This window comes from Barbus barbus (assembly GCF_936440315.1).
Source record: "Barbus barbus genome assembly, chromosome: 25".
NCBI classification, from domain to species: Eukaryota; Metazoa; Chordata; class Actinopteri; order Cypriniformes; family Cyprinidae; genus Barbus; species Barbus barbus.
In genome coordinates this window covers 20,250,931-20,276,733 of record NC_136753.1, presented here as the reverse complement: position 1 = coordinate 20,276,733, position 25,803 = coordinate 20,250,931, and the positions used below count along the sequence as shown (strand labels likewise).

The 25,803-nt window shown below is 35.9% G+C and overlaps 3 protein-coding genes across 7 annotated transcripts in view; 1 reads left to right on the top strand and 2 right to left on the bottom strand.

The window, feature by feature from the left end:
* LOC306844402 (E3 ubiquitin-protein ligase HERC2-like) overlaps nucleotides 1–7,479 on the bottom strand; it is a 53,161-nt gene extending 45,682 nt beyond the window's left edge. For both annotated transcript variants that reach the window (XM_079376498.1, XM_079376499.1), the window contains exons 1-4: nucleotides 7,391–7,479; nucleotides 5,967–6,076; nucleotides 3,870–3,963; nucleotides 3,623–3,754 (exon numbers count right to left, since the gene is read on the bottom strand). In XM_079376498.1, coding sequence (XP_079232624.1) covers nucleotides 3,623–3,754; nucleotides 3,870–3,963; nucleotides 5,967–6,038 — 298 coding nt within the window. In that variant the 5' untranslated portion in view covers nucleotides 6,039–6,076; nucleotides 7,391–7,479. The remainder of the gene's footprint in view (nucleotides 1–3,622; nucleotides 3,755–3,869; nucleotides 3,964–5,966; nucleotides 6,077–7,390) is intronic.
* A 1,408-nt stretch (nucleotides 7,480–8,887) lies between these two features.
* nipa2 (NIPA magnesium transporter 2) lies at nucleotides 8,888–19,000 on the top strand. Of its 4 annotated transcripts, XM_079377094.1 has the most exons (9): nucleotides 8,888–9,135; nucleotides 9,232–9,279; nucleotides 9,366–9,456; nucleotides 9,658–9,818; nucleotides 14,073–14,300; nucleotides 15,477–15,533; nucleotides 15,671–15,761; nucleotides 16,847–17,007; nucleotides 17,957–18,737. In XM_079377094.1, exons 1-9 carry the CDS (start codon nucleotides 9,021–9,023, stop codon nucleotides 18,610–18,612), a joined length of 1,608 nt encoding a protein of 535 aa, XP_079233220.1. In that variant the 5' UTR covers nucleotides 8,888–9,020; the 3' UTR covers nucleotides 18,613–18,737. The 4 variants fall into 4 exon arrangements, with proteins under 4 accessions (XP_079233220.1, XP_079233219.1, XP_079233218.1 ...); XM_079377093.1 differs by lacking the exons at nucleotides 8,888–9,135; nucleotides 9,232–9,279; nucleotides 9,366–9,456; nucleotides 9,658–9,818 and adding an exon at nucleotides 12,026–12,116 and having other exon boundaries at nucleotides 17,957–18,592; nucleotides 18,701–19,000; XM_079377092.1 differs by lacking the exons at nucleotides 8,888–9,135; nucleotides 9,232–9,279; nucleotides 9,366–9,456; nucleotides 9,658–9,818 and adding an exon at nucleotides 13,087–13,260 and having other exon boundaries at nucleotides 17,957–18,592; nucleotides 18,701–18,999.
* Nucleotides 19,001–20,470: 1,470 nt separating this feature from the next.
* LOC306844733 (cytoplasmic FMR1-interacting protein 1 homolog) overlaps nucleotides 20,471–25,803 on the bottom strand; it is a 36,726-nt gene continuing 31,393 nt past the window's right edge. The window contains exons 27-31 of the mRNA XM_079377090.1: nucleotides 22,958–23,030; nucleotides 22,757–22,851; nucleotides 21,576–21,814; nucleotides 21,326–21,473; nucleotides 20,471–21,244 (exon numbers count right to left, since the gene is read on the bottom strand). Of these exons, the coding sequence (XP_079233216.1) occupies nucleotides 21,080–21,244; nucleotides 21,326–21,473; nucleotides 21,576–21,814; nucleotides 22,757–22,851; nucleotides 22,958–23,030 (720 nt within the window). The 3' untranslated portion in view covers nucleotides 20,471–21,079. The remainder of the gene's footprint in view (nucleotides 21,245–21,325; nucleotides 21,474–21,575; nucleotides 21,815–22,756; nucleotides 22,852–22,957; nucleotides 23,031–25,803) is intronic.

Genomic DNA, 25,803 nt, shown 5'->3' with positions numbered 1-25,803 from the left:
TACAGCACTTTGCTGATAAGAAACTCGGCCAATGGAAACTGCTGAAGGGTTTGCACTTCGATGTCATGTGCTGAGGAGGGAGAAGAACGTGTAAAGTTGGGGGTGTTGTGTATGATTAGATGCAGGATGACATGCTGAAGTTTAATACTTAAAGATGAAACAGAAGTAGTAACGAATCTCAGGGTTCCTACACATTTTTAGCAATACATTTCCATGACTTTTGAGACAATATTCATGACCTAATGTTCCATTATTTTACAATAAGAATAAAAATCTGTTCAAATTATCATAGCATGTGTTAACTTAAATTAATAACTATTAGTGCTACTTGTTTGCTTTCTATCATCTCATCACTAAATATTGTCATTTTAAACACAGGACCTGAAGTAGGGGTGTGCGATATGACGATTTTTGATATCCACGATCTGCTTTTTAAGAAATATCGTAGTATCGTGCTACAGCGCACATTATGTCAAATACAGTTCTGGTCTCCATCTCTATATACTGTACAACACGACATACAGCAGTAGTTATTCTGACAGGACACTGCACTTATTCGCGATCGCAAAAGTACATTATTTGCACACAAGCCTTGCTGGTTAAATGTTTAATTTGCACGCTGGTCTGATGTGCGCTTTTTCTGAGCGCATACACCTGAAGCACGCGCACTAAAAAGCCTGTCTAGCGCCTGATTACTCAACTAACTTATCTTTTATGCTAATACTGTCAAAACACACAAGGTTTACATACAGACTCAGTTGGTTCTCTCTAAAATGAAAGTAAATAGTTAAGAGAGACACGGATGCGTGCCTGTATATTAGATGCGTGCAGCTCTTAAAGGGACAGGACACTAAACGTGCTGTCGACTGTCATTAAAGGGATAGTTCACCCTAAAATTACATTTCTGTCATTATTTACTCACTCACATGTTGTCCCAAACTTCTATTAATTTCTTGTGCTGAACCCAAAAGAAGATATTTTGAAGAATCAGGGTAACCAAACGGTTGCTGGTCTACATTGACTTTGATAGCAGGAAAGAAAAATCCTACGGAAGTCACTGAGGACCAGCAACTGATTGGTTTTCCACCTTCTTCAAAATAGCATTTATGTTCAGCAGAAGAAAGAAACTCATTCAGGTTTAAAACAACTTTTGAGTAAATGATGGTATAAAAATAAAACATTATGACAGAATTGACAGACAGATGACAGAATATTAATTTGTGGGGGAACTATTCATTTAACGTTAACAATACAACAAAACGCAAAGAGAAAAATCACTCACTATTCTTGACTGAAAATCTTTAATACAGTTGCTTTAGGAATCAGTCTATCTAGTGTTTTATTTTTATACTTGTTCATTCAATTTCATTGAATGCTCCTGCTAAATACACCTATTGTACCTGAAAATAAAGCACTGTTTGTTTTATTTGTATATTATGTGTATTTGTAATGTGTATCTTTGTTCTTATTTTTTAATAAGAAAGATAAAATAATGACAGATTTTTTATCTTTGCCCCCTTTGGCCTAAATATCTGCCATGCATCTTTGTCTTTCTAGTTTGGCTGTAATGCTCAGACAACTTGTAAAACCAAAATAGTAAAACTAACATGACAAAAAATCGTGATATGATATTTTTCCCATAATCGCCCACCCCTAACCTGAAGTTTCGGTTTAACAGTAGCATCCAGGTACAGAAATATACAGAATATACACACGCAAATATACACACGCAATTACCATGAATGTGTCGGGGGTCAGTGTCGCAAAGGATGAAGTTAACGATCCTGACTTGCCATCTCCTTATTTTTTGTTTTCAATTTGAATTATTTCGATTTTAACTAGCCTAGTAATTTAAAGATTTCTAAATAGATTTATCATATCTGTGAGGCAAGTTTGCTTAGTTTCGGTTCATCTTTGTGAAGCCCTCCTGCTCAAGACCGAGACGGCAGAAATCACATCCTGTATGTTTTCTTTATTTTACAAAAGCACAACATTTTGTTGATATTGTGAGTGCACACAAATATACGTCGACCCTTTACAGTTCCGAATGATATATTACTCATATGTTTATGAGCAAAAATGGCAGCATATTTTAAGCCGTTTCCACCATCAAGAAAAAAATGCAAGTGATCGTGCTGGCACCTCCATGTCCTGCAAAGCACGCTTTAGCTTCCATTCTCCACAAAAACTCTTGGATATGCACCTAAAAGCGCATATTTATCTAGGTTAAACTAACATTGGGATATACTTGAAGTGTTTTTTATATTTATAGATTTTATTTTAGGCAAGTCATGATGATTTGAGAAGGCTAAACTGATCAAACATAGGCTATGATTGACAGCACTGTCTACTGCTGGCCACTTGGTCATTATTTTAAAAAAACAAAAACATCTTTCTAAATTAACTTAAAGAAACCAAGTGAAATAACCACTTTTCTATTAAAAACTGAACTTTAATTTTACAGCAGCTGTATAATGGGAAAGAGAGAGAAAAATACACGGGCTCCTGTTGGACTCAGGCCGGTAATTCTGATAAGCCTGTCGGACAAGGCCGGGCTAGGGCCTGTATCTGAGGCCCGTGCAGCGCTCTACTGCGCTTGTTTGATATCAAACTCAATTTTGTACTCGCAAAGGCAGCTTTATACACGTGTGCATGCTTTGGATGTGACTGAGCGCACAGGAAACCACCTACGGAGCGTGCGAGTACCGAATGGCTTAAAAATACATTGTGACGGATGCAACAATGACCCAATTAGGCAAGTGACAATTCTGTCAACTGTACAGAGACGTGAGCAAAAGTCTTGTATCGCAGCATGCAGCGACTCTTGCAGTGCAGACGAGATGCGCAGATGAGAAGCCGCTTTAAGAGAAAGTCAAAGAGAAGATGCGGTACAGCTGAATCACTCACGCTGTTTTCAAATGAAATATTGAACACTCTATATTGAAGGAATGTTTGAGGAAATTGCCCTCATTTTAAATGCGGAAGCTACGGGAATGGGTAATGCGATATATGCGCGATCCCGTGCTGAAATTCAGGACCTGATTAAACATAATTCTATTATACAAAGATTTGTGAAACAGATTTCCATGACTTTTCCAAAACTTTCTGGGTTTATTTATTTTTCCAAAACTTTTCCAGGCCTGGAAATTGCCGTTTTAAAATTATATATTTTACGAACCCTGAAATCTTTTCTTCTGTATTGTGACAGATCAGAGCGAAAAAGATTATTTATAAAAATATGGTGGGTACTTGGTTCTATGCACTGGTTTTTAAGACGTGAGCGTTGACCTCAAAAATTGGTCTTCTGTTCAATTTTGTGATTGATTGCGGAAGTAATTTTCTCCAACACTAAACATACCTAAAACACAGGATATGCTTCTCCTTTTTTAAACATCTAGATGGCATGCAACTAAATAAAATAGAGAACAAGATGTTGAAATACGTTTCAAAAAGTATTTCTGCACATGCATTTGCGCATGTGGGAAATCCTATGCAGATTTAGCCAATGATGTGTGAGTGGGATGACCGTGCAAGATGACAGTCAGCGGATGCAGTAATCAGCATGTTGAGTTCAGCACTCTCTACTTGAACCCAGAGCATGTCATTAAATATCACCACCCACCTGGCTGCCTCCCCCAGTCCCACATCTCAATGATGGAGTGATGGAAAGATGAAGCCGCCGCCACCTCCTCCTCTTCCTTCTTTTCCTTATCGTTTGTATCATCTTTCCTTTGGGTGCAATCAGCACATTCCTCTGAGAAGTTGAAACATTTTAGAAATTTTAGAAAACTAAAAAGCTTTAAGAAAAGAAGTTAACTTCAACAATATATTGTAATCCATTAGAATTCAAGGGTAATGTGGCTTTTTACCTGGATGGGCCGATTCTTCTCTGTCAAAGACAATCTCTCCATCCTTCACCATCTCATTCCACATCTCGCTCAGTCCTTCAGGAGAGAAGGCTCTCTGTAACACAGAAGAGATAATATTATAGCCGTATAATCTTTTTCTATTAATTATAGACCTAACATTTAACTAAAACCATTCATTTATAATACATATAAAGTACTTTATGTTGCTAACAACCATCTGTAACATTTCTATTTTGGCCAACTAGTCAGCCCATTAAAATGCCACCAAAGGCTCACTGAGGACTTAGCAATGATTCCTGAAATTCAGAGCCCAGACTCAAGTTTCAAATGTCAAAAAATAATCGAGACACCAGACTTCAAACTGTAAAAAGTAGATGGACTTTCACAACCACTGAGCTGATGCTAATAACAGCTTCAGCACCTTGAGCAATACTTCAGACAAATGTCACAGAGACCCAAACACAAACAGAGCCACAGAAACAGCATTTTGGGGTGTTGATTTCATAAGACATCACTTCACTACTACCAGGAATCAGTACTAAATTCATCCAGTGTTTTGAAACTTAATCCGTTATACAATTATTCACAGCACATGCATTTTCCCTTCAAAACAAGAAGGGATATTTTTTGAAAACAAAATGTTAATAAAAATAATAATAATAATATAGCAGTATAGCACATTTACCTGCATCTTAATTTAGCAAATGTCACATTTTTATGAAAATGTCACATTACAAATGAAAAATGTAAAAACAACATATAATGGGAAACCATAATTTTCAGACTTGGGCAGGATGGAGAGAAAATTGATGTGTAATCACTTTAATATAGTAATGTATTAGCTAAAAAGGGTTATTGTACAGTTCACAGCATTAGCGGAGAGAGATTTTGTTCTTTAAAAAAAAGGTACTGTATCTGATTGTCGAGCAAATCAATATCAAACCGAACTGAATCAAGATCGTAATTGAAACTAATATATGAATCGAAATCGAAATGAATTGTGAAATTTGTCTTAATACCCAGCGCTACTTACTGCAAAAAAAAAAGTAAATATATAAAAAGTCTGATTTAAAAAATAAAATAAAAATATATGCACTGCGTGTTTCAAAGTGAAGCACTGCTTTGTGTTCTTTTATACACAAACAGCGCATGATCTGGTGTTTTCAGTGTCTCCGAAATGGCTTGGTTGGATTCTGCTCCTTATGATTGCACAGTTGTATGGTATAAATAATAATTGTATTATTAAATTTCCATACATTCCTTTGCAGTGATTATTACAACAGTAATATTCAGTGAATAATAATGTTTCTTATTTTGTTCCATGTAATAATAATAAAAATAACAATAATAGGTATTACTATTATTTTATAGTCACATACAATCACTAATCTTTGGTCAAATTTTGTAGTCCTAAAAAAAACAAGCACAGCTTTACATCCACACACACCTATACTTTTTTTCTTTAAATTTCATTATATATATATATATATATATATATATATATATATATATATATATATATATATATCATTTTATACTTCTCACAAACAAAAAGGGACCTAGACAGCTTCTGGCAACTTCATAATAATCATAAAATCAGGCCGCATGAGAAGTTTCCCTGTAAACACCAACAGGAGGCCAGAAAAATAAGCATAAAGAGACTTCTGTTCGCTTTAAGAGCTCTGACAGCAAGGCACATTGACTGAAATGCTGTTATCCCATTGCTAAGGGAACATTGTTTAAAAATACAACACAATACAAGCTTTTCAACAGTTTAAGACCTTAAGCAATACTTTTAATATGCTACTGACCAAAAGAAATTATCTATTTCCACTCAGCATTAGCACTCACCGAGAAACAAGATTCAAAAGACTTCCAGTGTCAAAAAAACAATTCCTGTTTCCGCTGAAGCTTAGGTAGTACACTGCCTGTGTCTCTGAACACAGCTAAATAGATGTAAATGTTGACCAACAGTGCAACCATATAGCTTTCGGATAGGCACTTCAATAAATCCCTGCCCTTTAAAAACATCAACACTCTATATTTAGCATCAAGGACTATGCTTGAACCAACGACCAAATTCATTCCAAAATTTACCTGCAAGTCTATTTTCAGCCATTTGTCGTGGAAGCGCAGCTGGGCATCAAGGGAAAAAGATGGAGACGGCATCCTTCCCTCGGCTGTCCAGGCTGCAGATGCAGCCTTCCCTAAAGAGACACATTCACGAATCAAACGACAAATTACCACTGTGAAGCTCTGACCAGCAAAACAAATCACGTCATGCCATCTAGATCTCAACTACCCCCCCTGTTTATATTGATTATTTGCATTTGGACTTTCCCAAAGGCACAGTTGTTCAGTGCAGCAAATTCATGATGCATTCTGGCAGTTTCAGATAATTGGGAACCATCTTCATAACCAAATTCCGAACTACACATTCATTCCACATCAAGTTTAACACAGTGTTTAAAAAATGTCTTAAACAGCTAGAAATTAAAGGGATAATTCACTCCACGTACAAAATCTGCTCTCTGTAAAACAGAGTTTTTGAAGAATGTTTCCCATGTGTCTGAAAATATTATATTAATAGTTCACAATATTTCAGTACCAATTATTTTCAAGTCATATGATTTTATTTGATGGAGAAAAAAAACACTGCAATTTAAGTTGTTATTTGTTGATAAACTTACCCTCAAGTTAGCAGTTAACCACTGAGATTGAATCACTGATTCACTGAACTCAAGAATCACCAGGACTGATTCTGTGACTTGAATTAAACAATTCTTGAAATATAATTTCACAAACAGTATGGACAATTATTATGATTTTGTGTCCTTAATGAGGTTTGACATATTTAGTCAGTACTCGTTGTCACTGCTCAACGCATTCTTCAAAATCTCCCCTTTTGTCTTCCATAAAGTCATATGGCTTTGGAATAACATAAGGATCTGTAGCTATAGGCATACGTTTAATTTGTTGTATGAACTGTCCCTTTACCTTCAAGCGTAAATCAACCTTAATGTTAAAATGCATCTTCCACCTCTTTCCACAGTTCATAAAATGAACAAAAGAGCCCTTTTAACAATAAAATATGAACATAACATTATTCAAAATGATTAAAATATGACCGCGGTACTGTGTTAAAGCATCCGCACCTGATCGAACAGGAGAGCATCACTGAAATAATTTATTAAAACAAACTGGGTGTTGGCTTGGTCATATTCTCCTATCCATATCTAATCATCTGAGTCAACGTGCAGATGTCAGTAAAATATATATATATATATATATATTTTTTTTTATCAACAGATGTTGCTGTAATGCTGCAGGTTGCTATCTGTGATCGGTGTGCTGTTGATTGAACTCAGCCTGTCAGCCGCTAGCAGCTAAAAGACAGGACGTTTCTAAATACTGACAGCGCTTTGACCTACTATTGTTCAACACACCACAGCCTATTAATACCGCAAAACAGCTATATTTTCCTGTTCAAGAAGTCATTACGGAATCAACGCATCTTTTACCTGTTTGGATGTCTTATTGAATCCTTGCTTCTTCGGTCCAAACACCAGCTTTAGTGCACTTTAATGTCGGCCATGTCGTGGGTTGACTGACAGCATCGACAGCCAAACAAATGAAGAAGAATCAGATGACGTACAACAAACGGGGGGCGGGACGCCGCAAGGGCCAATCACAGGCTGGGATGGACACACATGGAGCATGACGTTCACTAAAACGAAAATTTATCGTTTCGTTTTAACGCATAAACTATAAAATACAAATATGATTTTTTTGCTGGGACTTACCTATATGGGGAGTCGAAGCATAATATATGTATTTTGTAATTTTAGGTTAAATTTTCTATGACTGGTCAAGATTTTTAAAGTTTTTAACCATTTTATTTTCTTTTTTATTACACTAGGTTCCTTTTTATGATCATGATCAAAAAATCATTCTTAAAAGTACAACTATTCGATATAGTTTCATAATTAATATGAGCTAATTACATAGCATGAGAAACATACAAGAATAAGGGGAAAAGTTAGATTTTTGTATTTTTAAAGGGTGGTGAATTAATTTAGCATTACTGCAGTGTTTTATAAAGTGTACAGATTAGATTAACTCGTGAAATCATGTTTAAAATGCTCTTGTTTTGGTTAAAAGAATTTACAGAAAGAATTTATAATGAAAATTATTTTTTATTATTGCTTAAATGAAATACAAGCCTTAATAAACCCACAAAAAACTTAATACAATTCCAAATAGCATTAAAAAATGAAAACAAAAAGAAAACAATAATATCACATTTAAATATTAATCATCAAAGTACACCTCCAAAAAAAATTACACAATTTAAGGGCTTGTCATAAGTTTTAGGGTCTTGAAGATAATCAATTCCTTCTGCAAATAGGAGAGAGTTTTTATTTATTTTTTTTGCATTTATGTATAAAATAATTTGCCAAAACAGTGTTATTATCCATATTTTTCATATTACCATTACCATAGTTTTAAAGTCTAAGTAAAGTATTACATTTTTTTTTTAATTAACCAAATATGAAGATGACGGAATTTTTTTGTAAATTAGCATGAATAAAATAAATATTCGAAAAAGTATATTTAATGAAAATTCTGCCATCATTAACTCACGCGCATTGGACTGACTGACAGTCACAATTCATTTTTCCCCATACAATGAAAGTGTATAGTGGTTGAGAATGTCATTTTAAAATATCATTAGTTCATGCATGTTAAGTCTCTCTTGATATTACAACGCCACCTGCTGTAAATGATGCTGTAAACAGCTTAAAACGTTGCGCAGGCGCCTCACGTTACAGGCAGGTGAAACTCAGATGATGCAAAGAATACAACATTGAAATATAATTGTACTCTTTTTATTTGTGTTAAAACGCGTATAACTGTATCTGTTAGATTGCTCTTTGTTAGATATTGTTTAGCCCTCTCTCTCCCTTAACCAGTAGAGGTCGTTAGTTTGACAAGTAACTCCAGGGAATGAACTTCCGGGATGTAATATATATCGGTTCATATGTTTGTGTGCCTTTCTAGAATAACAAAATCCACAACATAACAGGCCTATGAAGGCTTCATCAGCTCAAAATCAAATCACATTGATCGTCCATAAAACCGCATACATTTATGGACAAGGCTTCATTCCCAGTCGTTGGTGTTGTGATTGCTGTCGTGTCCAGTTTTATCAATGGATCCACGTTTGTGCTCCAGAAAAAGGGGATACTGCGAGCCCGCAAATCAGGTATTTCATATTTTGTCCTAAGGTTTCACTTCCTGTCCAGAAAAAAAACTGTCCATATTTAATATTTAATGAATGATCTACTGTATGTTACTACAGGTGGGACTTACCTGGCTGACTGTGTGTGGTGGTGTGGTACAGTTGCAAGTGAGTCATTCCTCTACTACTGCAAATAATTTAAATTCAAATTAATAATGGTGGTTTTAACGTGTGTATTAATGCCTTTTTTATAGTGATTGTAGGACAAATAGGAAATTTTCTGGCATACAATGTTGCCCCCGCAGTTGTGGTCACTCCCCTTGGAGCCCTTGGTGTCTTATTTGGGTGAATTTCTATATTATATTATATTCAAAGTGTTCTAAACTAATTTAAATGTATTTGATGCAGTGGTCTGAGCAATCTCAAAATATTTATTACATCAACAACAACATTTGACATTTATGTCAGGTTTATATTAGCATATTAGGGCACCTTTACTGTGAATTGAAGTGATTTATGTGATTTTGTTTTTTCATCATTAATCAGGGCTGTTCTGGCATCATGGCTTCTTCAGGAACATCTCAATCTCATTGGCAAACTTGGCTGCGCTTTGTGCTGTTGTGGTTCGGTCGTGCTCATCATTCACTCACCCAAGTCTGAAAATGTCACATCAAGAGCAGAACTAGAGGAGAGACTGATGGACCCGGGTATGAAAAACATGTCTAGTGGAGCCATAATTCATCTATTCTTGGTGGTAGCCCAGTGGTTTAACGGTTGCGAAAGAATGTTGGTATACCAAACGGTTTCAGTTCACATTGACTTCTATTTTATGCACAAGACATACAATTAAAGTCAATGGAAACCAAAACTGTTTTCTTACCATCATTATTTAAAATATCTTCTTTCATGCTCTGCTGAAGAAAAAAATCATATAGGTTTGAAACGATACAAGGATGAGCGAATCATGACAAATATTTATTTTTGATGTGAACTATCTCTATAGGAAGTAGGACTGATAACACAACACCTCACTTAACGGCAGGTTTTTTGAAAAGGGCTATTCCTACAAATAGTGTCAAGTAGGTTGTTTTGAATAAGAGCATCTGCAACTAATCTGTTTTTGTATCAAGTCAAGTCACCTTTCTTTGTTTAGTGCTTTTTTATAGTACAGATTGTGTTAAAGCAGCTTTGCAATAATAAACAGGAAAAATAGCAGAATCAATTATGAAAACTCAACTATGGAGACCGTTCAGATTCTGCTGTAAAGCAGCTCTAAATTACAACAGTGTCATTGTTCAGATGAAGTCAGTTTAGTGTTTGTTCAGTTCAAATAATAATTAAAAAAATATAGATATATATAGCAGTAATGCTTTTGTATAGCAATGATGGCACTTAACATTTAAAGCTCCATTTGTTATGTCTGAAATCTCTTAGTCCTGCTTCATCATCACGTGTGGAGGAATATCCTTAACTCACTCTCAAAAACAAACATTTTCAAACATTGTTTCTGATCTTTCCATTCATGTTTCAGTGTTCCTGGTCTACATCTCACTGGTGGTCCTATCACTGATCATTCTGATTGGCTGGCTTTCTCCAGCTCACGGAAAATCCAACATTATGGTGTATGTGGGCATCTGTTCTCTCCTTGGGAGTTTCACTGTGCCCAGCAGCAAAGCTCTGGGACTGGCTGCTCAGGAGGCCTTCAGTGAAACACCTGCAAGTGATAGCAGAGCACTTCACCTCTTCCTGGGGTTGCTGGGGATTCTCGTAGTCAGTATTCTGATCCAGTTCACCTACATCAACAAAGCCTTGGAGAGCTTCAGCTCTAACATGTTTGAGGCCATGTACTATGTGACGTTCACCTCCTGTGTCATCCTGGCCTCTGCTATTCTCTTCAGGGAATGGACAGCACTCGGCATTGTGGACTGTTTGGGTATCCTGTGTGGTTTCGTCACAGTATCTGTGGGTGTTGCCTTATTACGCATCTCTCAAGAAGCTAAACTTTCTTGGAGCCAAACCAAAGCAAAAGAGGACTAACTCATGAGTGCATCATTTTTTTATGAATAACTGACAGAGTTAGTTGTAGATCCAGTTGTTGATTAGTAACTGTTGTAGATCCAAACAAAGGAGAGGTCCTATAACATTTTATATAATTGTATTATGAATCAGTATTAACTCATTAACTATTGATTACAATAAATTATTGATTTACTTTTAATGATATAATAAATTGGTGAATAGTTAATAAGGGCCTTTTGTAATTTTTTTGGTGTAAATGGAATTTTGTAAATGGAATAAAGTGGTTAATTGCTTATTTAATATATATATATATATATATATATACACATTTATTCATTTAGCTGACGCTTTTATCCAAAGCGACTTACAATTGCTATATATGTCAGCGGTCGCACGCCTCTGGAGCAACTAGGGGTTAAGTGTCTTGCTCAGGGACACATTGGTGTCTCACAGTGGATTCGAACCCGGGTCTCTCACACCAAAGGCATGTGTCTTATCCACTGCGCCATCACCACCCACCATATATACATATACATACATATATAATTTTTTTGTGCAGTCAGCCATGGATAAAACAATTTCTCCAACATACTGTATATATAAACATGTTTTATTCATTTTTATCTTGTATTTTTGCTAACATAATTAGTTTATCTTGGCTTTAATGCCCTCATTCTAAAACGTAACATTAGTTGAAAAACATATTAACTTAACCAGGTGAATATAAAATAAAAATATGAATAATTTCCATGTTATATAAAAATAAATACTGGCAGGATTTCCGTCTGGAATAACTCTATGGTGACAGTTTTGGTCAGTCTACCATCAATAATTTAATGTAATTGAAAGCATGGCAAGAGGAGGCCAGCAGGGGCTGTTTTTCTCACCTTAGTTTGCACACAACAGTCTGCTTCCTTCCTAGTCGAAGGACTTTCCTGCGTCCCGATCCCTCCCCACCAAGCAACTGAAATCATTTTAACCCCAGAGTAAGTTGTGCGTTATTTTATGTATTCCTTTAAGTGCATTTTTATTGTATTTACAGTTTACCATTTTAATAGCTTTAACGTTTTATTGTAAGCGATTTTATCGTTTAAAAGCGATGCGAATGTTTGCCGGATGAAAACAGACCCGAAAGAGTTTATTAAGTGTGCTTGTTCACCCCTATATTTTCACATACTGTATTGTAAGAACATCTTTCACGTATGTTTCTAGTTTATAACATTGCCTTGTATATTTGTTTTGATTAGCTGTAGAATATAAGTTGTTTTAGTGTCAAGAGTGATTCCTGTAGTTTATCTCTGGTTACTGCACCTGACTCAACGTTTACCTATGTGCATCTACGTCACTAGCTCAACATAAAGCACTTACACTTTGATATTAGGTGAGAAGGGGACCTTTTCAGATTTATTATATTTATAACTACAACTAATTTTCACAATGATGATCAAAACGCGGTTTACATTTGGTGACAATGTTTAAACGCATAAAAAGAAGACTTTAATAAGACAAAAGAGCAATCAAAAGAGAGATTCCGCGCGTGCGCCCCTGCTTCCTCTTTCGCTGTACTGATTCGATTCACTGTACTGTACTGATTCGACTCACTACCGCTCTTCGGTTCTTTTGAACAATTCAGTGATTCTTTTACGTTTTGACGTAATTCCGGCATATGACATAGATTACCATATGGTAAACGTGTGCTGCGTTTTTAATTTATTTTGTTAAAGGATGCAGTATATCTTATCGAAATGTAATATTTTATTTCTTATGGTCTTTATTATTTATCTATTGTATAATTTGTGCTTATAATTTCTAGTTAAATGTACAATACTAAGTCAGTGCAGTTGCAATTGTTCTTGTATATTTTCACTTCGGCAATTAAAAAAAAAAGATTCAATCGAATTTATGGAAGAATTGTTCAGACTGTTTAGCGAACGATTGATTCGATTGAGAAGATCCGACTCAATGAGCGATTCTCTTATGAATCGGACATCGCTACCGTGTAGGTGGATCTACATGGGTTCGCGTCAACATCGCGTCTGAATTTCATGGTCACGAGAAAATGTGAAAGTCAAAACCGTGAAATCTCAGTGACTGGACACGATGTCGAGCTGATCGTAGGAAAACAGCTAGGTAACGTTACTGTGAATGACTTCATAACCTCCGTTAGCCACGCGTGTGTTTTGCTGTGACTGTTTTGAGCTAATTGGCTAGGCTATCCGGCTGGGTTTAGCTGTATGAATAAGGTAATTGTCATCATATAATGCCAAGAAGATCTCGCCTGCTGTCGCGACAACTAAACGCTGACTCTTCTAAGATAACTGCTTTATACTTGGGTAAAATGGACATGGGGGTTTTTATACGAGTCACTAATCGCTCTTAATTTGTACTGTAAAGTTTGCTGGATCAGCTGTATGCTCGTGTCTCGCGACTTAAAGGGCTAGTTCACCCAAAATTATAATTCTGTCATTATTCACTCACCGTTGATTTAACACTAAATGATTAACTTCCGTGAGCACACACACACACAGAGAGAGATGCACAATGACAAACTGAGTCACCATTCACTTTCATTGTATGGAATAGACGGAAGTCATGGAGGTTTTGTACAAAGTGAGTCTTTATCACTAGGTTGAACCCTGTGCTGATAATATTTTCGTAATGTCAACACATGTAGCTAGTAGGACTTCGAGCCGCTGTGGTTTATAGCGTCATTTCCTATACAGTTTATGACATGATGTCACTTATTGTGCATTACACACACCATCATTCTTCATTCTCCCTCTGAGCAGTGTGTGTTGTCATGAATGTAACCTCAGATTTGATGAGCTGCAATGTGTGTGATGTTTCTTATAAAAATGGTATGTTTACTTTTTTTCCAACTAGGAATTTACTGGAATTTAATTCCAAGATTATGATTTGTAATTTTTGATTTTTCTTGCCAGGTTTTGCAGTAGGCCAGGATTGTTCCTCTGGACTGAATCTTTGGTGTGTGTATCTCAATGTGACAAGAGGAAACTCTACCGACAACACTATGGGTCAAGACAGAGGAAAGTACGATTTCTATATAGGCCTCGCTTTGGCTATAAGTTCCAGTATATTTATTGGCGGTAGTTTCATCTTAAAGAAGAAAGGACTCCTTCGACTGGCCAGGAAGGGCTCTATGCGGGCAGGTATGTATCTTTTTGTAAGATCTAGTGGTGTCAAGAAAACATACACAGCTAGCTCTGTCAGAGAGGTTTAACTGGTTTGGGTGGGAAAATGATTGAGAAATGATTGTTTTATTCAGACACACCTGTTCTGTAGCCGTCATTGTTTAAACGTAAAGGTGCAGCACTGTACAGATCAATTGCTGCACACTTTTTATAAATGATTAACTCTGTTACCATGACATTAACTTCACCATACTGAGATATTTAACCCTGTATGAACTCGTGTCATTTATACATAAGTTTTACTGTTAAAAAAGAACACTAACTAATTGTTTTTCACTTTTATAAAGTGTCAAGTCTCTGTTTTATTCATTCCAGTTATGTGAGGGCATTATTTGGTTGTCAGACATCAAACATAATACAAGTCTTTTTAAGCATTTTTGACATTTAAATCATTCAATTTGATTTCCAAACAGTTTAATTTTGCTTAAAAACAAAATGTTATAGTTGGCTTTCAGATTGTTAAAACATCTGTAATTTGTCATGGATATATAGAAAATGGCCCATCGTGGAATACATATTTAGTGCACAGAGTAATAGAAGTTATGTGTAATGATATTTTGTTTTCATGTAAAAATGAAACAGGCATGATTATAGTGTAATGTTGAAAATGTTTGATTATTTACACATAAATAGGTATTTAAATAACCTTTTTTTCATTTAATAAATAATTATTTATATAGTTGAAATAATTGTATTTTATTTACTTACACTACCATTCATAAGTTTGACATCATTTTGTAAAGAAATTAATACTTTTATTCAGCAAGGATGCTTGAAATTGATTAAAAGTGACAGTGAAGACTTTTAATGTTACAAACAATTTCTATTTTAAGTAAATGCTGTAAATTTGACCTTATAATTCTTCTGTTTAGCGTTGATACAAAGTTCAGTGTGATGTCATTTACCTTTAACCTTGTTGTCACAGTTTAGTTGTTTAACTGTTGACTTTTACAATAATTTCTGAGGGATTCTAATGTTTGTACCATGTAGTCATCAATTAGTTTTTTTGATATCTAGAGAGCAGGGTGGCCGATATATGATATGCAGTGCAATCTAACTATAACAAATGTGTCATACACAATATTGCTGACATATTGTTGAACAATGTGGAAAATGAATCATCTCTTTTTCCAGGCCAAGGAGGTCACGCATACTTAAAAGAATGGCTTTGGTGGGCTGGCTTGTTATCAAGTGAGTGACACCGATTAAACAACTCATTTTCATCTTAAATACAAACTCAAAACAGCTGTTTACGTACAATATATATTTCTCATGTTTGTGGCTGAGCTTCTTGGAAGCAACTATTTGAATTCTGTCTGCTTTGACAGTGGGGGCCGGCGAAGCCGCCAATTTCGCTGCATACGCCTTCGCTCCTGCCACACTCGTCACTCCTCTCGGGGCCCTCAGCGTGCTAGTCAGGTCTGTAAACCTTTGGTGAATTTCTCAGAATTATAAAAACCTGTTTATTGTTGATGTGCAAATACATTTTAATGGGACAGCAGGTGAAAGGAATGAAATGCAGCTTTGCTTGGGGAAAAATGTTACTGTCTTGCACTCAGAACCAGTGATTCATGTCGGTGGTCTAGCAGTAATTGTTGTGGTTTCCTTTTTTGTTGTTTTCAAACCAAGTATGACCTTAATCTTAGTCGTTGTAAGCATCAGCTTCACAAAGTGTTGCATTTTGTAATGCTCAATGCCAAAGTGTTAAAGGTATTAAATATTCAAAAGGACAAAAACAAGCTTCACAAAGTCTCAGCTAACCTACTTTATATTCACAATAAACCTAACATTGAAATAATCTAAAACAACAAAAATAGAAATATCAAAAATATAAATTCACCCGCTCAAAAACAGGGAACCGGGTTGCAACTTTCTTAAAAATTCTGCATATTTTTGGGGGGATTTCTAAACATGGAAAAGTCATGAAATTAATAAAATTTCCATGGGTATTTTTTATGTTTTATGAAAATACATTTTTCTAGGTTTGCCAAACTCTAAAAATATTTTATCAGGTAGATTTTTTTAAATAAAATAATAGCAGGAGAAAAAACAAACTATTCAGTAAACCATGAACACCTGGACGATTTTTGTGAATAATAGGGGGCTTTGGAATCAAAAAGGTGATATAGATGGTAAATATGCAATCTCTAAAGTATGGCTTGCTTTTTCATTATTTAATTTTACAAAAAACATAAGGGTGATTAAATAAAGACACAATGGCCTGGTTTCACAGACAGGGCTTAGACTAAGCCAATATTAGGCCATAGTTCAATTAAGACATTTAAGTCATTTTCATAAATATGCCTTAGAAAAAACATTACTGGTGTGCATCTTGAGACAAAACAAAGGCACTGATATTTTTAAAGATCAGTCAGTGCAAGTTTCTTTCAGTTGAAACAGCTCAGAATTACACTTTAGTCTGGGGCTGGTCTGTGAAACTGAGGGTACGTTTATTTTGGGGTAAACTATACCTTTAAGGGTTTAATGCGTGTCTGTTTTTGCAGTGCGGTACTGTCCTCGTACTTCCTGACAGAGAGGCTGAACCTGCATGGGAAGCTTGGCTGTGTGCTCAGTATCCTGGGCTCCACTACCATGGTGATACATGCGCCTAAAGAGGAGGAGATCGACAGCCTGCAAGACATGGCCAAAAAGCTGGTTGATCCAGGTAAGCTATGATATGTAAAGACAATGAAGGACCTTCTGGGGCATAAACTGCTTAGACTAGTATTCGTCTCGACTAGTCATAACTTTTTAAAATCAGTTATAAATGGATAGACTGCTCTAATTTGAATTGAAAAGTAAGTCTGGTTACCCCTTGGCTAACTGGTAGTTGTTTAAACTAGTTTTTAAGACGAGTCTAAACATAGTGGCTGTATTTATGCAACTGGCCTTGGAATGGGAATAACTTGTTTTTATACAGTTGCTGAGTAATTCGCCGCCTTTAATATCAGTATGCATTATTGTGGTCTTGATTAGTGAAATATTAGTGTAATAATTATACCTTTGAGAAATGGGTAATATAAATTAACATGTACCTACTATAGGGTTAGGAGTAGGGTTACTTGTGTGTAATTATGCATACATTATGCTATTACTATAGTAAGTGGATGTAATGTGTAACAAGAACACTGTTATAAAAAAATAAAAATCTATTTGAATATATTTAAAAATGTCATGTATTCCTGTGTTGGCAAAGCTGAATTTTCAGCAGCCATTACTCCAGTCCTCAGTGTCACATGATCCTTCAGAAATCATTCTAATATGCTGATTTGGTGTTCAAGGCATTTCTTTTTTTTTTGTTAACAATGTTGAAAAGAGTTGTGCTGTTTAATATTCTGTTTGGAATGGTCATACATTTTTTCAAGATTCTGAAAATTTAAAGAACAGCATTTATTTAAAAAAAAATAATAATTTAACAGTATAAAAGTCTTTATCATTTCTGATCAATTTAATGCATCCTTGCAGAATGTAAGTATTAGTGCAAACTTTCCAACAGTTGTGTACATATTTATATCGATACTAAAAATGTTTTTATTCAGGGATTCTTCTGAAAGTCTTTTGACTGCTTTATATAACTAATCCTAATTCTCATCTTTTCTTCCATCTGTCTCCAGGCTTCGTGGTCTTCGCGACAGCTGTCATCATCATAGCACTCATCTTCATCTTTGTATTGGGCCCACGCCACGGGCAAACCAACATCCTGGTCTACATCACCATCTGCTCTGTGATTGGTGCTCTGTCCGTCTCCTGCGTGAAGGGATTGGGCATCACCATTAAGGAGGTCGTCGCTGGGAAGCCAGTGTTGCGAAACCCTTTGGCCTGGCTGCTGCTGCTGAGCCTGATAGCTTGTGTTAGCACACAGATCAACTACCTGAACAAAGCACTAGACATCTTTAACACCTCCCTGGTGACGCCCATCTATTACGTCTTCTTCACCACCTCAGTGCTCTCCTGCTCTGCCATATTGTTTAAAGAATGGGAACACATGGGCACCGACGACATAATCGGCACGCTGAGTGGCTTCATTACGATTATCGTGGGCATCTTCCTGCTGCATGCCTTTAAGGACGTTAGCATTAGCTTGGCGACATTGGCTGTGTCCATCAGGAAGGACGAGAGGAACGGCCCTGTATTAAACGGCATGGCAACTCACAACCACTCCAATTACGAGCTGCTACATAACGACGTCACGGAGGACTTTGACGACAGAGAGTCAGGGTTGCCTTTCGACAGCGTCTCCAGAAGAAACGGTACTATGACAGTCTCTTAGGTTCAAAGAGGAACCGGTATGCAGCAGTTGGTCTATGAAAATGTTTTGGCTGCTCTATGGACATTTGGCATTTTTCTTTCCTTTTCAGATATGAGATAAAACCTAAGACAATCAACTCTCAACGCAAAAACAAGAATACAAAAAAGATGGACCAGTCGATTGTATTAAGGGTTTTGTTTGGCTCATTTTTGTTTACATGGTAAGCTTCATCTCATTCCTCATGTAGCACTGTAAATATACAACTGTACGTTTTTAAGAGACGTTTGTTATATTTTATGTACAGATATCTGTATTTACATGCACTGAGTTTCTTTCTACAAAATCGGTAGTTGCTTTGACTTTGTAATAAAGACATCCAAGTGGAATGATGAGAAGACCTTCTCAGTTCATCAGCAGTGCTGTGATTATTTGTGAGGGGTTGTTGACCCAAAAATGAATCCTTTACTCTCCCTCGTGGCGTTCCAAACATTCCAGACTCGTTTAAGAAAAAAAAATATATAAGGCATGTTTCTCATGCAGCCAGTGTTATTTTATTTTTAGTCATAGTTTTTGTTTTCACCAAAACCTTTCAAATTTGATTAATGGTTTGTCATATTTAGTCAATTATACCAAAGACTACAATACTTTTGTTTTCCTATAGAATTTCCCCAAGGGAATGGCATCTAATTATAGTCGACGCGTGCAAAACATTGGATCAACATTTAACAAAAATTGAAATGTAGGCTACTCGTGAAAATCTGAGTTCCTGAACATTATACTTGTACACTTTTGCAATATAATTTTGCTTTGCTAGTTATTCGTTTGCATTGTGTTGATACGTAAAGCGCGTATTCATGATAACGCTACTGAAATTTTGATTAGCAAGTTTAATTAGTTCAGTTTCATTCGCATCATTTTGTGTGGATGCAAGCTTGTAATATCACATTTATATTGTGTGAGAGTGTAACGTTGATTAATCTAATAAGGATAGGGCACGTTTGTGTGAGTTAATTAACCCGTCAGCTTCATCTCCGGAAACTAAATTTTATTTATTCAGAAACATTAATATCTTTAGGTGATCTTTTCTTTACTCGTCAGGTTTTGACATTTTAATTAATAATAAAAATATCTACCTTAATAATCGTCGGGATGCATTCGTCTACAGTTATCAATGAAATAAGCCTAACTTCATGTTTATTGAAAAGATTGATACTGCACACAGACACCTTCAGATTCGCATCGATCAAAGATCTTCCTGGAGACCCACTGTCCTGCAAAATATATCTCCAGCCTACTTCATCTTCAAAGATGCCTTTCAAGCAGTCCTGAAGACTTTGATTAGCTGGTTCAGGTGCGTTTGATCAGGGTCGGAGTTAAGCCCAGTTTGAAAACTGAATATATGAATTCATATATTAATACTAGACATCTTAAAATAATGTGTACCAAAACTCTTTGTTAACATACTTTACTAGCCTTTGATGCAGCCATCATCTTCGGTTAAGGCTAGAAGGGATACGTATGGCGCTACTGGGCATGCGCACATCAATACAGTACAACAATTATTTTTTCATTATTGTAAGAGGTGCAAACAGGAAATAAATTGCTTTGGTCATGTGATAATGTGCACTAAGCATGTGTGACTGATTAAATTGAGACCGTTTATTTTTTCCATATTTGCAGGAAGTGCACTAAAACATCAGTCAGTAAGGTTTTTAGAGCTTTATAAATAAAAACGTTTTTTATGGTCACTATTATGACTGGAGGGATTAAATGGGATGATAGTTTTTATATATAGCTCTCAAATTGAGTAAACTGACTTTATTTTGTGTGAACTAGTCCTTTCACTCGTTTAATTTGCTGGAAAAAAAAATAGCCCAGGAAACCAGAGTTTGATATTTATTGAATTAAAATCTGATACATAATTCAAATACAAAAAGGCACGTTTATTGAGAGTAAGAACTTGGTTACGCTAATAGAAGAAAAAGAATCTTGCATGCAATCATTCAAAAACACCACATACTGTAGAAATATACCGCTGGTCTCTCACCACAGCAAAAGCTTTAAATAATCAGCTGATAAAACTCAATTGGCCATTTTCCAACCTTTTCCTCTGGTATAAAACATGAAAATGAGTAGTGCTGTGCTATCATTAACATATAAACGATAATAGTCAATTATCTATGATAAGGCACGAGTGTGTACAAAATAAAATCTACCTGAAATACACTAAGTAAAACTGGGCCATGTTTGTCTATCATTTTAAAACATTTTGGCCTAATTTACCAAAGCCTGAGACATGTGCAAAACCAATAATGGTACAATTGATTGATGCTTACAAAACTCTCGACTTACTGGCTCTGTGAACACTACAGGCTGGCATATGAAAGGCATCTCTAAGTAGAATGTGAAACTGGTCCTAAACTTGTTGCTAAATATGTTCCCCTCAACCATCTCTTCCCCTTCTAATTGGTGCAAATGTACGCCAATCTCAGTTACTGGCCAATGACTGATGGATCGGAGGCTGAAAGCAACGGACATGTTCGACTGGCATGTTCTCTCCATCCCCAGACTTCAGGTACTTGTTCAAAATGGTGAAGATATCGTCATTCAGAACCTGGAACTTGCGAATTCGGTCAACCATTTTCTTTAGAGGCTAAAGTGAGAGAGAAAAAGATGGTTTACCTGATATCCTGACTGCAGAAGTTAAATAAAAACTCATTGAGGATAAACTCACCACACTCTTGATGATCTCATCTTTGCCGTCATGTTTCTGCACCTTAAGGAGATGGTAGCTGAAGTCCAGGATATCAAAGCGTCTGTGCTGTCCAAGCAATGTGATAATCATGCAACCGGCCCAGTGCAGACCATCTCCAAAACATTGCCTAGAAGAAAATCAATACGCTTTAAAAAGAAAAAATATCCTAATCTCACTGTAAACAGCCATTCTACATGACGAGGAAAACAGGTGATCAGTTTGCACTCACTCAACCGTGAACTCATGCGCTCCCACCGGGATGCAGTACACAAACTGCATGGCGCTCCACAACCTGTGGAACTCCACGCACTCGTCCACGTGCATCACGCCGTTGCTGGGCAATGGGCCGCGCCAGATTGGGTCGTCCAGATAACCGCGGACACGAGTCAGAATGACCTCGAATACGGAGAGACCGCAGCACAGCCGCTCTTTAGTCAGCAGGTCACCCTCACGGGCGATGGCAATTTGCTGATGAGAGATTGTACAGGGTATTGATTAAAATCAGACAAGTCTGAATCAAGATTGACTAGGGTATTTGTTTTCTCAAAGCATATGATTTGACCTTCAAAGCATATTACAGTTATTTATCAAATCTGAACAGTAGATGGTGATGTCACCACAATTACGTTGTATTGTGACAATTCTAACAATGAATAATGACTGCATAAAACGTCACCACTGAGATGTGATCATTTTGAATTTTTATCTCACAATTGACTCAATTGTACAATCAGTATCTCAATGTCTCAATTATGGCATGTCTAATTCTGACTTTTTATCTCATAATTATGATCTAAAAAGTAGAAATTATGAGTCAAGATTGACTATCAACTTTTTATCTCAATTTCAACTTGTCAATATCAGCTTAATTATTCATTTTTATCTCATAATTTCAGACCTTTCTCTCAAAAAGCATAGTTTACCAAAGCATGATAACTTTGACTTGTTATAGTTATGATTTTCTCTCATAATTTAAACTTGTCAATTTCAACTTAATTATGGCTTTATCTCATAATTTTAGATCATTATCTCAAAAAGCATTATATACACCAAAGCATAATACATTCGACTTGTCATAGTTATGATTTGATCTCATAATTTAAAATTTTAATCCCATTTCAGCCTGTTTTTTTCTCTCATAATTTTCTACCTTTAGCTCAAATTTGAGCTGATTTACCAAAGCACGATAATTTCGATTTGTAATATAATATAATTTGTTATAATAATCAGTTTGCCCATTTCCACTGCCACAACTCTATATAAATAAAAATGAATGTGGAAGGCTCAGGGATGAGCTCAAACCAGCAGTTGGGTGTGTAATTGAAGGTGCTAATGACAATAAGTAGATGTGTGTACTGAAGGCAGCAAAGCAGCAGAGCACGACTGTCAGCGCAGTGATGTTTCACCCACCTGAGGGGTTCCCAGACGCTCAATTAGAGGCACCAAATGCAGTGCTGTGTATTTGGCCTCCAAACGCTTCATCTTTGCATCCAGACGCTCACCTTCTGCTCAAGTGTGGGTTGTAGAGGATATGCATGAGGAACTGCTCAAATAAAGCATGCTAAAATACTGCATATCCTCAACGGCAAGCATACATAAACATGAGCTTACCTTTAACGTGAACTCTTGGCAAGATGTTCTGGAAGGGCGCTGCATGCAGCAAGTCACACACCTCCTCTTGAGACTGCAGGAAAAGAGACACTCATTTCAGAAACTGATGCAATCTTAAGAGGCAAAAGCTGAAGTAATCAATAGAACAGTGGGTTCAAAGCATGAATTAAATTCAAATAAGCAGTCTGAGACAAGTCAAGATTGACACTTTGACACATACATGCATAATCACAGAGTTTTGGTGCATTATGTTGATCAGGTTAGCTAGTAAAGCACAGAAACCATTAGTCGTTAGCTTAATGTTTGTGCGCGGTTTTTGGTAACACTTGACAATAATGCTGTCTCAATATTGATATCATGAAATAACTAACATTTTTTCCTAGAACATACTAATGTTCAAAATACGTTAATGTTAATTTTGATTATTTATATAACTTGAGATGTTAAAAAATAGGAGTATATGTAGAAATTAACATCTAACATTAACCACAATCATTATGTATATCCTCATGTCAAACCAGTCAAAAGTTTTTGAACAGTAAGATTTTCAATGTTTTTAAAGTCTCTTCTGCTCACCAAGCCTGCATTTATTTGATCCAAAATACAGCAAAAGCAGTAATGTTGTGAAATATTTTTACCATTTAAAATAACTTTTTTTTAGATGTTTTAAAATGTTATTTATTCCTGTGATTTCAAAGCTGATTTTTTTTAGCATCATTACTCCAGATCCTTTACAAAATCATTCTAATATTCTGATTTGCTGTTAAAAAACATTTATTATTATTATTATTATTGTTTAAAACAGCTGAGTATAATTTTTTCAGGTTTCTTTGATGAATAGAAGGTTCAGAAGAACAGCATTTATCTGAAATAGAAATATTTTGTAACATTATAAATGTCTATCATCATTTTTGATCAATTTAATGCATCCTTGCTAAATTAATGTATTAATTTCTATCATTTTGGGTACGGTTCCAGCAGATGGAGCCATGCAGTCACATACACCACTGACAGGAGCTATTACATATGAGGCTGTTGACATTTAAATTGAAATGCAGAGAATTACAGCCGATGGCACGGATTGCATTGACCTTGCCATCAGGCACAGCAGGTACTTGCACACAAGCACAGAGATTTTCTTTTGCGTGACTTTATTTTACCAGACAACCCTTAATTTGATACTATATCATTTGAAGTTTAATGTGGAGGCTGGCGGAAGACAGCATCTCCCTGGGTAACTTCCATAATTGTGACTAATGGTTGACAATTAAACAGCAGCTTGTCACATCTGTGAAGAGTCTCTTGAGTGTCTGGATAAATGTCAGATATTTTCAACCAATGCTGCAGTGATGTTCCATCCATTATGCAGTGAAACCCCAAGGGGGATGATTTGTATAGCATATATTTGTAAAGAAATTTAAAAAATAGAGGAATAAATATAAAACAAAAACAAATCATAAAATATGGCATGTGCTAGTTTAGTGGTATCATTATTCTTTTCAATGAACACTGCCCTGGTTTCAAAAGTGCAGCATGTTAAAGAACTGCAAAGAAAGCTATGTAATTACAAAATGATTAAACATTAGCTGAAGCACCTAAATATACACACTTGGCTTTTATATAGAAATTAATTTTAACCTAAAATCTTGATGTTGAAAGTTAAAGCTGTTAACTACCCTAATAAAAAGTAAACCTGTGGCTATGATGTTAGTCTTTAGACTCAAGCTACCTGACTGTTATTTATTGCGAGTAGCAAGCTGTGCTTTGGATTTATTTGTGCCATAAAGTTGTTAAATTATAAATCAAACTAAACATATTAAGAACTGTGGAGCAGTGAAAGTTTACCAAATGGCCTGTCTTTGTGGGGACAAACATTTCTTAATGATCCTATAAAAAAAAAAAAGGTGTCCAAGTATGTGATTCATCACTTTTGATTGAAGTGATTTGTCACCATTCAGACTTTAAAAAGAACAGAAAATGAGAAGCAAATTCAATGCAGTGTAAAAGCAAGGCATCAGCAAGATCAGAAGAACTAAGAAGAGCTATGCAGAAAATATGCACATAACTGTTTTAAAGGCTGGTTCAAAAACATCACCACCCCACCGGTGATGGCGCAGTGGATAAGACACATGCCTTTGGTGTGAGAGACCCGGGTTCGAATCCACTGTGAGACACCAATGTGTCCCTGAGCAAGACACTTAACCCCTAGTTGCTCCAGAGGCGTGCGACCTCTGACATATATAGCAATTGTAAGTCGCTTTGGATAAAAGCGTCAGCTAAATGAATAAATGTAAATGTAAATGTAAACAACAAACAAAACAAACAAAAAAAAAGATGTGAAGCTGATCTGCCTCTTAAAAGGGTTGAAATCTGACATGGAGAAACTGACAGTGTTGCCACATGCAACAACTACAGATGTGTTCCCATGACAACAGTGTGTCAGAGTCAGACATCCTAAACACTGAGCAGGTGGCAGATTAAATAATGGAAGTCACCTGTGTTGTGTACTCCATACAAAATATATATTCACATATATATATGTGAATGCATGTGTGTGTAAATACATGTGTATGTATTTAATTTACTCTAATCACATGATGTGCTGATTAATCTAATTAAATCAAATTACCCCCCAAATGACAAAGTCATTATTGTGTTAAAAACACAGTCAGTCATTGCCCTGCATCATGTTTGTCAACTTCTGCAGGAGGTGTAAGATGATGTACAGGTCTGCACAGGACCAGTGTGTGTTAAATGCATTCATTTTAACATGTTTTTCCCCCATAATTAAATCACACCTAATTAACGCATAACAGTACATATATATTGCTCTATCCTGTCATGGA